This window comes from Gloeophyllum trabeum (genome assembly GCF_000344685.1).
Source record: "Gloeophyllum trabeum ATCC 11539 unplaced genomic scaffold GLOTRscaffold_00007, whole genome shotgun sequence".
Lineage (NCBI taxonomy): Eukaryota > Fungi > Basidiomycota > Agaricomycetes > Gloeophyllales > Gloeophyllaceae > Gloeophyllum > Gloeophyllum trabeum.
Genome location: NW_006920416.1, coordinates 962,668 through 976,233, shown reverse-complemented (window position 1 = coordinate 976,233; position 13,566 = coordinate 962,668). Strand labels below are relative to the sequence as shown.

The 13,566-nt window shown below is 52.5% G+C and overlaps 4 protein-coding genes across 4 annotated transcripts; 2 read left to right on the top strand and 2 right to left on the bottom strand.

Annotated features, from left to right (window-relative positions):
- Window positions 1-135: 135 nt before the first annotated feature.
- On the bottom strand, window positions 136-2,080 carry GLOTRDRAFT_138836 (pectin lyase-like protein). Its single transcript, XM_007868177.1, has 12 exons — window positions 1,794-2,080; window positions 1,692-1,742; window positions 1,535-1,636; window positions 1,461-1,477; window positions 1,291-1,399; window positions 1,061-1,229; window positions 954-999; window positions 831-899; window positions 610-751; window positions 473-546; window positions 311-415; window positions 136-244 (listed from the first exon to the last, which is right to left on the bottom strand). The coding sequence occupies exons 1-12, from the start codon at window positions 2,019-2,021 to the stop codon at window positions 148-150; spliced, it is 1,209 nt and encodes a 402-aa protein (XP_007866368.1). The 5' UTR covers window positions 2,022-2,080; the 3' UTR covers window positions 136-147.
- Window positions 2,081-2,482: 402 nt separating this feature from the next.
- On the top strand, window positions 2,483-5,498 carry GLOTRDRAFT_138835 (uncharacterized protein). Its single transcript, XM_007868176.1, has 15 exons — window positions 2,483-2,987; window positions 3,034-3,275; window positions 3,331-3,386; window positions 3,446-3,522; window positions 3,575-3,643; window positions 3,700-3,892; window positions 3,946-4,042; window positions 4,101-4,110; window positions 4,167-4,384; window positions 4,436-4,527; window positions 4,582-4,637; window positions 4,697-4,838; window positions 4,892-4,915; window positions 4,970-5,220; window positions 5,279-5,498. The coding sequence occupies exons 1-15, from the start codon at window positions 2,553-2,555 to the stop codon at window positions 5,372-5,374; spliced, it is 2,058 nt and encodes a 685-aa protein (XP_007866367.1). The 5' UTR covers window positions 2,483-2,552; the 3' UTR covers window positions 5,375-5,498.
- A 413-nt stretch (window positions 5,499-5,911) lies between these two features.
- Window positions 5,912-10,695, top strand: GLOTRDRAFT_41884 (uncharacterized protein; the record flags this gene model as incomplete). The annotated part of the gene is made up of 18 exons (XM_007867910.1): window positions 5,912-6,148; window positions 6,212-6,584; window positions 6,638-6,758; window positions 6,811-7,044; window positions 7,089-7,206; window positions 7,261-7,403; window positions 7,454-7,694; window positions 7,739-7,831; window positions 7,889-8,025; window positions 8,075-8,233; window positions 8,294-8,339; window positions 8,392-8,455; window positions 8,513-8,865; window positions 8,928-9,091; window positions 9,143-9,306; window positions 9,359-9,816; window positions 9,933-10,096; window positions 10,149-10,695. 18 exons carry the CDS (start codon window positions 5,912-5,914, stop codon window positions 10,693-10,695), a joined length of 3,816 nt encoding a protein of 1,271 aa, XP_007866101.1.
- Window positions 10,696-10,962: 267 nt separating this feature from the next.
- On the bottom strand, window positions 10,963-13,521 carry GLOTRDRAFT_138833 (acid protease; the record flags this gene model as incomplete). Its single annotated transcript, XM_007868175.1, has 9 exons — window positions 10,963-11,455; window positions 11,516-11,692; window positions 11,753-12,044; window positions 12,095-12,323; window positions 12,378-12,397; window positions 12,457-12,639; window positions 12,697-12,727; window positions 12,786-12,881; window positions 13,417-13,521. 9 exons carry the CDS (start codon window positions 13,519-13,521, stop codon window positions 10,963-10,965), a joined length of 1,626 nt encoding a protein of 541 aa, XP_007866366.1.
- Between the last annotated feature and the right edge of the window lie 45 nt (window positions 13,522-13,566).

Genomic DNA, 13,566 nt, shown 5'->3' with positions numbered 1-13,566 from the left:
CCTCCCAGCCTCAAAGCCTTACATATCAGACGAGTGTTTGAAACATGCCGTGGCGGTGGCCCTGACAAGGTCTATGCTCGATGGCATAACCCTCGTATCCCAAGCTACATAAATGCTACAATGACACTGGGCATAGCGTCTAGTCCTCTATGTCGTAGCGCAAGTCCCAAAAAGCGAGGCTGCGTTGCCCGTCAGGTTGACGTTCTGACACCCGTACGTCGCTGGTTGGTATTTCGCAGGCGCTCTATTATCCATCGACCAGTGTCAATATCAGCGAAAAGGGCGTGCTCTGAGGAACGGGAATACTGACGAAAGATTCAGGTCGTTGACATTGATGTTGCTGCACCTGTTATCCGGGGAGCAGTCAAGGGACGCGACCAGTGATTTTTCGTTTCCGGAGGACGTCCCCGATATACTGACAGATATGATAATGGTTGGTTCACTTTCACGCGAGGAAAGGTGGCCCACGTACTTGGTAAACCACACGTCTTGGATATATGTATTAGACGGGTAGGCGGCGCAGACGTCAGCCGCCGTCATATAACACTGATCACAGCCGTATCAGCCTAAAGTCCGCATAAGGTGAGGGAAATAGCAAGTGGTAGGTACCTGGTCAATCACAACGGGATAGTCCACGTTCATCTCGGAGAAGTTCTGGAACGTGATGTTCTTGACTATACCGCTGCCGACGTTTGGTCCGGCGAATGCTTTGATGCGGGCCCCGTTTTCTGCGTTGGCCATCCGGATGTTGCTGGGTGGGACGCAAGACATCACCACAAGGTGCTCGGTGAACATTCCAAGTCATATACGAGAGACGGAGTAGGACGTACATAGAGGTGACGTTCTCCACGATATCGTATTCCCCGGCGTATTGGCCTAGGGAACCTACCGATATACCACTGTTTGCAGGTCGGTCAGATTGGGTTGACCTGTATGAGATTGATAACATTTACTGGGAGCCGTTGCAGTTGAGATTCGACACCAAGATATTCGTCGAGTCTAAGAAAAATACATCACGTCCAATCTTGGATTTCTGCGATGCAAGTAAAAGTCGACGTACTGGGCTTGAACGAGACGCAGTCGTCCCCATTATTAATGACCGAATTCTGAATAACAACGCCGTCGCTCCGGTAAATATCCCATCCATCCGTGTTCTTGGCAAGGTGGGAGGACGTCGAGCTAGCGTTGATGTGGATATTGTCGTACGTTACGTTAGAGCTGTCTGTAACCTGCCATCGCGAGCAAGGGTCGTATTACGACTAAACCGGAGGTGAGGTGCACGGGACGTACGAAGTTAATCCATTCGGGACCGTTAAGCATAGTAATATCCTTGACGACCACGTTGCGGCCTTGAGAGATTGTTAGGAGGATAGGTCGGAGGAGGGAGCTGTTGCTGGCGCTGGGAGAATGCAAAAGTGCTTCATTCTTGTCTGGAACCTGATACCTTTAGACCGACTTACAACGCGTCGTACCACGGCTTCATGTGTGAAGATCATGTTAGGCGATAAATAGAGTCTGAGTGCATAGTGGTCACCTGTCCGGTTCCGTCTAGGACGCCCCCGCCGTCCAGACGGATGTTCTCGCCTCCGAGCTTCCAGAAAGTGATTTGATCCTGGAAGGCAAAATAGTATCCATTCTGTTGCAAGAAACTAAGTCGTTGGGGATTGCGGAGCGGAAAACCCAATGCTCACTCCAGACCAGTAATTGATATCCGACGTGAACTTGATGGTGCCTTGTAGATCCTAGGCGTCATCGTCATGCCATGCTGCCAGACAAATAAATGTGAAACGAACGATGTGCTTGTTGACACCTCCAGTCATGTTCATGCGGGTGCCGATATTTAGCACTGTACTCTCCGGAATGATAACTGTATCGCAGGCGAAGTAAGCCTGTACGAAGTTCGGGGCGTCGTCCCCGCCGGTGGCATTCAAGGTGCACGCATCCGCAGGAGACGCAAGTGCGCTGATGGCAGACCATACCAGCAGTAGAGCTAGCGCTGCGAGGAAGTGGAGGGTACCCATGGTGCAGAGTCGAGAAATATACCGCGAGGTGTGGTTGTTGCGAGTTGGTCCATTACTCGTTATATACCACTAGAAACGTCCCTAGCGGCCCGGTGTATTGATACATGGTTCTCAGTCTCAGGTAGCGACACGGGTCATAGGGCTTCTGCCATGCGACGTAACGCGGGAACAGTCAAAGTTCTCATATTCGGTCCGCCATTAGTGTTAAATCAACACTGCCCTTTAAGATATAAAATAAGAAAAAAATACCTGAGATAAAACAGTCATCGACTCATCTGAACGCAGCTCAGAATTGCATGCAAGTTGCAGAGTGTCCTGACGGTAGCAACTTGGAACGCAGCCGGAGCAAGTCCGAGATTTCCTATCCGTGCGAAAGAAGTCGGACACGTCTGCTTCCGAGGGGTCACGTGCCCCTCCAGTTATGTCATCGCCACATTTGGCGTATGTCGTGATCTGGACGAAGTTGCACGGCCGGAGAACAAATCGACTGGAGAAGACTCTATGTTTCCTCGACACTGACACTGTCTGCTTATGCTTTCTACACCGCTGCTGCTGACAGCTCGGACAGTGCTCCGCTGTCGGCACTCGTCCTGGGCCATAGATGCCCAGCTGCTTTCCAGGCCAATAAACCCAGGTGGCCGCCTGCGTGCCAGAGGACGCGTCTTGGATTATGTACGACATTATGCTAGCGAATCGACGCATCAGCAGAAGAATGGACAGTTGGACCCCCTTCCTCCCACAAAACCTGGAACGATAAAACCCGGTGTTCTATCTCGCATCCTACCGCCAGCCCTGCAGAGTACACCGGAAACAGCGTCTTCGTTCCGTAAAATCGTGGCCCTCGCAAAGGCGGAGAGGAAGCCACTCGGAATTGCCGTTGGATTGCTTTTGGTCTCCTCCTCGGTGTCTATGAGTATTCCCTTAACAGTTGGAAAGCTAATAGATTACTTCACGTCCACGAGCCCAGTAGGTACTACGATCGACTGCCTTGACTCATACTGACGTAGCAAAGCAAATACCCTACGGCTTGACACTAGGTCAAGCATCCGCTCTCCTGCTTGTCCTATTCACCGCCGGTTCGCTGTGCAATGCTGGTCGGGTCGTGCTTATGCGACTCTCCGGACAGAGGATCGTGGCGCGGTTACGGGAGAGCACATACAAGGCTGCGCTGAGACAGGAGGTCGAGTATGTGGAGAAGGGTGAGGGCGACGTGCTTAGTAGGTTGAATGCGGACAGCAGTATTGTCGGTGAAAGGTACGTGCGATGCCAACTCCCCACTATGTCAGGACCTTCATGCCGGGAACGTAAGTATAACTCAGAACCTGTCGGATGGTTTGCGTGCGATAGTCATGTCGGGAGTGGGACGTACGTCGGTATTTGTCCCTTATAGCAAAGCACCTGAGTTCACCCATGGCGACCCGTAGTTGGGGCAATGTTCTACATTTCGCCTAAACTTACCTTGCTTATGCTCGCGGTCGTCCCTCCGGTCTCGCTAGGTGCTGTATGTCGTGAAGGGTGGACTTCTTGGATGCAATCTAACTTTCAGATAATAGGTCTTCTACGGTCGCTACTTGAAGCGTCTCTCCAACCAGACACAAGAGGCCCTCGGTGAAATGACGAAGGTCCTACGACTTCTCGCATTTCCGTATACTTCTAACACGGTAGTAAACCCATGCAGGTAGCACAAGAAGCGCTCTCGGCTCTTCGTACGGTGCAAGCCTTCAACGCAGCCCCGCAAGAAGAGCAGAAATTTCACCAGCGCGTGCTCGACGTGCTCGGCCTGCAGCGCCGGGAAGCCGTAGCGAGTGCCATATTCTTTGGTAGCACCGGCTGGAGTGGCAACGTTACCTTATTGGCTTTGCTAGGGTATGGTGAGTGCAAACATTCTGCCAATATCCCATTGAATCTCTGGACAATGGCACAGGCGGGACGCTGGTGTCTAGCGGTGCAATCTCTGTCGGCGATCTATCCAGCTTGCTGCTGTACACGGTATACGTTGGGAGCGGCATGCAGATGTTAACGTAATATTTCCTGCCAGTCATGTTTTCCTCATCTGACTAGACGTCCGACCCACCGCAGCTCCTTCTTTGTAAGTAGTCCCGATCTTGTCCTGTGTTCGCAGAGAAAGACTGGTTATCCTCTCAGTCTTCCATCATGCGAGGCATTGGCGCGGGCACCCGAATATTCGAGCTGTTGGACCGCAACCCCGCTATCCCACCGTACTCGGGCGTGGAGCTCAACCCTCTTCGCCGCGGCCCGCTGAAGTTCGAGCATATCACGTTCGAGTATCCGAGTCGGCGTGGGGTTGAGATCCTGAAGGACTTCAATTTGGACATCCGCGTCGGGGAGAGCATCGCTGTCGTGTGAGTTGGCATACGTTGCTATTTTTGGAGGAAAGCTGATTGGGCTGGTAGCGGCAAGAGCGGGAGCGGAAAGTCGAGTCTGCATGCGTTGCTGCTGAGGTACTACGATCCTGTCAAGGGAAAGGTAACGTTCGATGGGCAAGGTGGGATCTCTTGTGCTCTCGGTTCATATAGTTATTGACGACCCATCTCCCCAGATATACGAGAATTCACCCCAACGTCGTGGCGAAACGTGATTGGCGTTGTTCCCCAGGTGGGTTCTTCTGTCATACTTACACCAGTGCGAAATGACCGACATTGCACGTCCGGTAGGATCCGGTCCTGTTTACGGGTACGATCGCCTCGAATATCGCGTACGGGAATGAAACCGTCACCCGCGAACAAATCGAGGAGGCTGCGCGGCAGGCGAACTGCGAGTTCATCTGGGGGATGCCTCAAGGCTTTGATACGCCAAGTATGTTGTCCCTCTTTTCCAACCCTTTATCTCTCGTGCTGATATGTTGATAGTCGGGAGACTGAGTTTAAGTGGGGGTAAGTTGATCTACCGTGAAGATGATATCATGACCCAGTAATTGGATCGTTTAGGTCAGCGGCAACGTTTGGCCATTGCCCGCGCTCTTCTCAAGCGCCCGGCGATCCTTGCGCTGGACGAAGCCACGAGTGCCCTCGATGCGACCTCAGAACACCGGGTAAACGACGCGATTGACAGGATACTGCTCTCGAGACAGACGACGTGCCTAATAGTGGCGCATCGCCTGTCGACGATCGCTCGGGCGGAAAGAATCGTGGTTCTGGAGGACGGCCGGATTACTGAATCCGGGACGTTCAACGAGCTCGTGAGTCTCCCTCCGCTGTCACTGGCTTGGGCGTCGCTGAATGTGGTTGGGGATGCAGGTGGCTCAAGAGGGCACTCGCTTCCGAGCTTTAATGGCTGCGCAGCTCACTGCTGCCACTGGTGAGAGGGTTACTGCAACGCACGGGGAGGCATAGAGAGGAGTAGCATGCTTAGCGTGGACTTGGAAATAACGATTCATTAATAGAGCGATGTAATGCTAGATTAACCGATGTAATGTAGGGATATGCCCACGATGAAATGTATCAAACATCCCTAGTCTCAGATCACGGTTAATAGGTCGTCAGAAGGCTGTAGTTTTGTAAAGCCCTTGATCACTGTTCCAAAGTTCCCACAGTCAGTAGCAGGCTAATGGCAGTGTAACCTCGTGCTGACAGCAATCGGCGAAACGATAGAGAAGTTTGAGATTTTCCGCACTCAGCAGCCGCTCCACGGCTTACTTATTGGAGTAGGGTATCACCAATTTTGCTCCGCTAATGATCAAAACAAGAGTGGTGAGTCGTGGTGCACTGTGGACCCGAGTGGGTATAATTACCTTTCCGGGCTCGGCTGCCTGCGCGAAAAATTCTGAAAGTTCTCTATCGTTTCGCCGATTGCTGGAACGCGCTTCAGTCGACCTATGCGACCCGAATCGTGAATTACAACTCTGCGAAGCTCCATGCTTGTCTAACAGAATGAACTCGTACCCACCTGAACTCTTGGTGCAGCTTGCGCCTGTTATGTTCGTTGCTGGCCTGGAGCCAGCTGCTGCACCCAAGTCTCCAGCAGCACCTCATTCTCCCGCGCCGAAGACTCAAGATCCCTTCGTGACGCTTTCGACCAGACTGAGAGACGCACTAGTCTCCCAGCGCAAAGTTGCTGTGTGGCAGCATGAGAAGTCAAAGACCTTTCAAGTCGTTCTAGTCGACAAAGTACGTTAGTATGTCGCGTGCATGAGCCTTGAGTCTGCGTACATGAACCTAAGTTGTGTGTAGGAAGTACGGTTCCCCCCGCGTAAGATATACCCTCCGGACGAACAGCAATCCCATGTTGCCCACTCGCCTCTGTCCCCGCTGACTCCGACCTCGCCTTTATATCCGGATGGCTTAATTGCACCGATATGGATTCGCAAACATACCACCCTCGTACCCTCGGTATTCGTGCTGTTCATGCGACTATACGAGCATCCAGCACAGACTCCTAAGTCACCACTAGATCCGCCAGATGCGGACCGAGAGCGCGAGAGAGAGCAGGAGGAACGGCACAGAGACACTGAGCTCTCGGCGGAGATCGCTCAGCGGAAGAAGAGCACCTCAGAAAGAGGGATTAAACTAACTGTGGTTTTGATGGCTAGCCGGAAAATGCTAGGTATGTTGCGTAGTCCGTCTACCGAGAACTCAAGACAAATATACATTGCGCAGATGATCCGTCCCTGGACAGTCGTCTGACCTACATACGACGGCAAAGCGGTCTGGACTCTAGGGCGTCGTTGTTTGTCTTGAGCCCAGTCACTGCTGCGGAGCTGAATGAGTTCGTTCAGAGGTGGGCGGGATACACGCCCGATGATCTTGACTAGGCTCATGTACTGCCATAGCCTGCAGCAAGCTTTGTGGGACCCGGCAATCGAGTATTACACATCTCACTCGAAACGCGTGCGACGCAAACGAAACCGACATACGCAAAGTGGTACCTCCTTTTCCTCTGCGCTGTCTCCCTTAGGTTCTGCTGGCGCTCCCCGTCCGCTGAGGTCAGAAGGCTGGACTGTCCGTTATGAATATAAGATGGCGTGCTTTGCAGAGTTCCGGGGCGAGGAAGAAGTAGCTCTGAAGTACGGCCCTTCATAGCCACCTTTACTCGGCTGACCACGCGAAGACATTACCAGGATGCATATGAGATGTTAGTCACCATGTTCGGGTTGGCCTCCATGTTGCCAGCTCGCACCAAACGATGGGCCGAAGCGAAGGTGTTGGCGGATTGTATAAATGTGAAGGTGAGCAGAGTAGGGTCCCTAACTGAGCGACGTATGTGACGGATGCGCCTACAGATATGCAAGCTGTACCTGTATAATGAAGAACATGCACTAGCATTATCCCAGCATAATTCCCATGTTCGCAAGTTCTCGGATCTGTCAAGGAGCTGGGGTATCGGCGAAGACACCTTCGAATTCTGGAGCTGGATGGCTCGACAGTCAGTTGCTGTCCGATCACGCACCCGAGGAAGTTGCTGATAGCTTCCAGATACCGCATCCTCGCCGAGTTACTAGAACAAGGGATCAGAGCGAACCTCAAGATCCCGAGCCATCGCCCGGCGCCGGCGCTTTCCGCCGCCACACCTACCACCTCAGCGGGACAGCCGGGCGTCGAGATGGATGCGATGCGGTCACTGGGTGTGAATCCCAGCCATACACTCCAGCACCCCGGCTTTTATTACTACACTGCGGCGAGGTGCACTGAGAGGCGCCGAGAGCGGTTCCTGGCCGTCTCCGAGGACGAGGTGAGTCTTCAGCCGATGCATCAAAGTAGTCAATAGTAACAATGCTGCCTCAGGAACCTCGGTCCGTGCCTCCCGGCTATACCAACGAGAAGAAAGTTGACCACTTGACCATAATCTTGGAGGTAAGTCCTTGAGAACTCCGTTCGTCCTGACAGCATGCGTACCTGATGGTTCTCCAGCTATATACCAAGTCCTACGAGTTATTCAAACAATATGCACCAGCGAATACCCAGAACCAGGGCCGGCAGACGCTCTACATCGCGTATCGGATAGCTCAGACATACTATGACTCCGGCAAATTTGACATGGCTGTTCGGTATGCTTATCATGGTGCAACCGCTGTTATGACACTGACAGGCCCCTAGTTTCTTCGAGCGCATCGCAAAGACCTATCGCCGCGAAAGCTGGGGATCAATGATGGCGCCCCTGCTATCGACGTGGTATCGGTGCGCCCAGCAACTCGGCGATGTGGAGTTGAGCGTGAGGCTGCTAATTGAGATGATTGGGCATGGTGAAGATCATCCGTTATGTGATTCATTCCCGTTTCAACCCATTAATATCGATGCAGGTACCGAGCTTGACAGGGAAGATTCCTCCGAACTTGCTGAAGATCTTCTTGCAGTCATGCAGGTGAGCTCATCCAACAGCTATTCGAGACTCAGAGCTGACAGGACCTTGGTAGAGCACAGCACCTTCTTCCTCAGACGAAGCAGTCGTGGTCGATCTGTCTGAATCTGAGCCTATATGTACGTGACCATATGCTATTGCCACGAGCCCGTCCCAGTGACATACCATATCTTCAGTTGATTCTGAAGTTGTCTTCTGGAAATCGGAGGCTACAGTTGAGGAAGAGGTGGCCTTCCAGCTTACCCTCACTGCGCCCTCTGGTATTTCTATCGCCTCTTTGCCTTTCACGGCACTATCTGTCTTCTTCTCGGGAGATGCCCCGTCTTTCACAATCCAACACGTCACCGAGCCGGAGGCACGCGAGGGGCGAGGTCATGTGAGACGGGTAGACTTGGGTCACGTTCCTTTACCCGAGTACGAAATGGAGGCCAGCGGGAAGGAAGTCACTACGCACCTGCGCTGGCATCCGGGTGAAGCTTTAGTACTTACTGGGAACGTCAAGGCCCCCATCCCCACCGTCATCAAGGTAGTGATAGTGCTTCTGATCCCTGATCCTTTCTCTGACCACATCCCTTCCGTTGGCAATGGTAGATCTGCAGAGTAGTGTTGGCCTTGAAAGAGGGTAATTGGTGGATTGAAATACCTTTCGACCCAAATATTGCACGAGTGTCATTCGTTCCCAACCCGAGATGGTTGTGGTCACTAGATCCAGTTCGATATCTTCCTCTCCAGAGGCTGGAGTACTCATTCGTGACGTAGGTACCCCTTTTCTGGAACGGGTTAACGAGCCTAGAATCTTTCCTTAGAATTCGGTATCAACCTCATCAGCTCCGAATACGCTTGCATCACCAGGAGCCAGCATACCTTAACGAAGAATATCCTATCACCATCGATATCACAAATATTGATGGCCGGGAACTCGAGGTGGTTATAGATGCCTTACTGCACCCAACGGAACTGGATGATGCCGGTGTGTACACAACATAGCGCCCCATGGAATGGCCCTGACTTGGCCGGAACAGAGGATCACATTAGGTTTGGCGAAGAAGAGTCAAGTAGCCTCATCAAAGGCATATCCTTCGGCATTCTCGCCCCTAGTGTCAATGTCTTCAAGACATTATATCTGACAAGCACGTGTGCACCGGGAGACAGGATGCTGGATATATCTATTCAGTCTCGTTCGACTGCAAGTCTAACGGAACCCAAGAGTCCTGTATCCCCAGCTACCGACTCAAGTGTGTCGTTAGATACAAGCGAGGAGTTGCATACACTGATTGTTCCGACGGTGGAGGCTATCAAGGTCAACCATGAAGTCACATACAGAAGGACTCTCGATGAAAGTCAAGATATTGACAGTATCTCAGCCCCAGATGCCGACTTCTTGACAAGAGCCCATGGTATCCACGCGGTCGTGGCGACGACCCTCGAGTGTGTGGGACCTTGGGGTCTCAGTATCGAGCGTGTTACGCTGCACAGGAAGGTAAGGTATTCTCAATGATCATAGTTCACATGCTAATATTTGACTAGGGGCACATGATAGCTAAAGTGCTTGATACCTCACTTTGCGAAGAAGATACCACGAATACCGGTATGTAGACATATGATTCGTCACTCAAGAGCATGGCTGATCCTTTGCCAGAATGGCTACCTGGTGACGAATATCGTGTTATCTCTCGGCTGCACCTGACTTTGGACGAGGATGAAAATTACGAAGAGAATCCGGTGCCTGAGCCCGCAAACTACGAAGTATTCTGGAGGAGGTGAGGTTTCCTGGGCTGCTATTGGGTAAAGCTAGCCGCTGATGCATTCCAGGATCCTTCCGAACGGTGAATCCGGACCGGCGTCAGTATCTCGGTTCCCTATGCCATCATTACAGCCACCAGGAGACGGATTGGTTGCACTAGTCGACGTGCCTTCCACAGCCAGGCTACATAGTCCCTTGCCCTTGCGTCTTACGGTTCGCAACGGCCAAGTATCACGATCCGCCAATATCACCGTCCAGCTGGAGCCAGAGCCCTCAGATGGCTTCATAGTTGCTGGACTCCGGAGCGGACGCTTACCGATCCTATTGCCGGGAGCTGAGGAGACCATCCTGTGGCAGCTTATTCCTCTGGAGTGTGGATTCGTCAAGATACCCAATATCAAGGTCATAGACAGACGAAAGGCTGCTGCGGGTAGGAACGCAGTTCCTGGAGAGACCGATACTGAGGGTGAATCCGTGAAAGTGATTGACATACGATGGGAGGGTAGAGGCACAGATGGCGGCGAAGATCAGATGTACGCCAGGCGCAGCATGGACTCGACTGATTCTGAAAGCGATAGGAGGCCCCCTGTACCCACAATCCTCGTTCTACCATGAGAGGTACAGTTGTTCAAGACATTTGTGTTCATGAATACGATTGTTCACTCTGTTGACTTTGGGAATCCTACTGTTAGCCACGCCAACCACATGATGACATAGGGTAACTGACTATCAGTAATATACTATTGTTCCTTCATAAATAAGTGTCCGAGGGGGAATGAGGGAGTATGCACTACATGGTGCTCGCACACCCTTGGCAGGACCTGTCCATCGGCGATCGCAGATGGGACGTCCCTTGCTAGGTAAGTAGGGTGTGCTTAATCTCTATACGTTGTTACCCTTAGGCAGTCGGACAGGTGTGTAGCTAGCGTTAACCGTCCGTATAGACGGTCCCTGCTTCACCCCCACCCCTCGGCGGACGCACAAGCTTATGCCGATGACTGCGAGGATAACACCAATTAATAAATTTCCTGCGAGCAAGCCCAGCACCGCAGGCCCGTAGTGGTCAAGCTTCTTCGCAATTGTATTCCAGCCGGATGGATCTGACGACGAAGCGGATTCGGCACTGAGCAGCTCAGCATCCCTGTTGCCGCCTTTCGAAGCGGACGATGTCTCACTGTTGGCGAGAACGGAGTTGAGCAGCGTGATGTACTCGTCGGGAGTCAGGGTAGGGGGCAGGTTCTTCAGCATCTGGGATCTCGAGTACTGGAAATCCTTATGTGCATCCGCCGTGTCAGTCGTGGTGGCAAGGAGCTGGATGTATGGGTCGGTAACGTTTAAACTGTCTTCAGGCTGGACATAGTCGCCGAAGTCGAATCTAGATAGAGGCTGCGCGTGAGTCCAGTGGGACTCGATCGCAAACAGGAGTAGCACTCACACAGCATAAACGTTCTTCAAAAAGGCATCACCGAGCAGGAGATCGATACCTGGTAAAGCGCGGGAATGCGCTGCAGCAACAAAGGCGCTCTGGCAGACAGTCGCGTTCGTTCCGTTAGGGGCCCAGAGGACTTGAATGGATGTGAGGTCAAGTGGATGGATGCTTATTTCCTGGCCTCTGTGAGGTCGAATCCGTCGTCAGAACTTCCCTCAAAACTGCAGATATGGGGAAACCTACCCAAAATTAAATGAAACGTTAGCGGCGCCCATGCAAGGCACCACCCACTGGGAGTCCACTTCGCTGTACACGGCTCCAGGGATTGAAGAATATATGAAATCTAACGTGGTCTTGGCGATGGGGCCAAATGTATATCCTGTGTCAAGGTTTGCGACAGCTTTGCCCTTGGGAGTTGATGGATCGCTGGAGTCCAGGGTGTTAAAGTCAAAGGACTTCCCATTGACCGTGAGCTCGCCCAAAATGATATTCCAGCGAGGTGGCGAATCCAATAACTTTCCCTTCGGCAGAGCGACTGGCAGCTTAGGCGTCTGCGCGACCTTCTCGTACCATCGGCGTACTCACTGATCGTGAAGGTACCGTTGTTGGGATTCTCGATGTCAGTATTGCGTCCGATGAGGATACTGATGAAGTTAGGCTGGGAGGTGTTCTGATGGAAGATGTTGGACAAGACAGTGCGGCCTAGCGTATTACCCCAAACGGACTCGAGACCTGTTGCGATCCCAGACAGTTGGTCGAAGGCTAAGCCCAATATGCCGTATATCCCCAGGGTGAAGAGCGGTTCGTTGTCGTACTAGCTGGCAGGTCATGATCAAGTCGGCTGCAAAGCTCAGCGTGCTCCACGTACTGCGTTGACATTCAAGAAAGCTGGAGAATCATGAATCAGCACTCTGCGACAGCCAGTTGCGTCGAAAAGGGTGGCAGACCTTGCGAGGGGATCGTGTATGGACCAACTTCTACCTCAGCGAAGTCAATCCTCCCGGCAACGGATCCAATGCCGTACGTCAAGTTGGCATGATCAAATGAAGTCGTGTGGGTCAGCTTTGGCTGCTTATCCGGTGAGTATATCCAGAGGTCAGAGGAACCGGTGTCTAGTTGCACGAGGACATCTATACCGTCGTGTCAATGATGATGTCCCACAGAAGGTCAGAGAATCAGCTAATTACCGACTCCTCCGACTTTGACAGTAGTTGTATACTAGAAGCAGGCACTCAACATGCGTGAAGTGACGTCAAAGGTTCGCTACAAGACTTACCACAATATCCTGCTGGAAGTCGGAGCTAGGGTCACCGATGGTAGTCGTGAATCCGGATGCCGATCCTGACATCTTTCCCGCTGAAGGAATGCCCGGCTGAGAATGACCTCGTGAAAAGAGGTAACTTCAGAGCACAGGCGCTATGGCACTGAGAGAATAAGAAAGCAACTAGGGAGAACGTCGACCACCTCATTTAGTTCACCGTTCAGCCCAGAAAAAGATTGTGTAGGCACTCGCAGCGTCTCCGATTTTATATTACATTTAGAGGTACATCGGAGACACTAACAGGGGTTGGGTGCACGATCTGGCCACCCGAGTGACGCCAAAAGCGAGACGCCTTAGACTTGGGACTACGCCCCAAGACGCGAGACCAAGGGGTCTTGAAAACCTTATTTTGCCACCCCACCTGAACGCCCCCCCTGGGTACCCCACCTCGCCCCCTCTGACTTCAACGCTCGAGCATCGGTCTACATACAGTACACGTCACCGCCTACGCTAGTATAATAAGGCCGTCCGCTACTCTGCTCGACACCCCGTCCTCGCTGTCTTCCCTGTCAACCACCATGCCCTTGCCGCTTCCGGCAGCGGTCCGGGTAGAAGTCTGGTAGCAGACCCCAACCCTAGGGCGTACCGCCACGTGTCTGGTGACATAGGCGCGCCGCTTCTTCGAGGCTGCGTCCCGCCTTTCCGGCACCTCGTCAGTAGGCCCGTCGTCGTCGTCGCCGACGATGAGCATAGCTATAGTACTTGTATGTAGTCATAAAAACATGGAATAAATTTC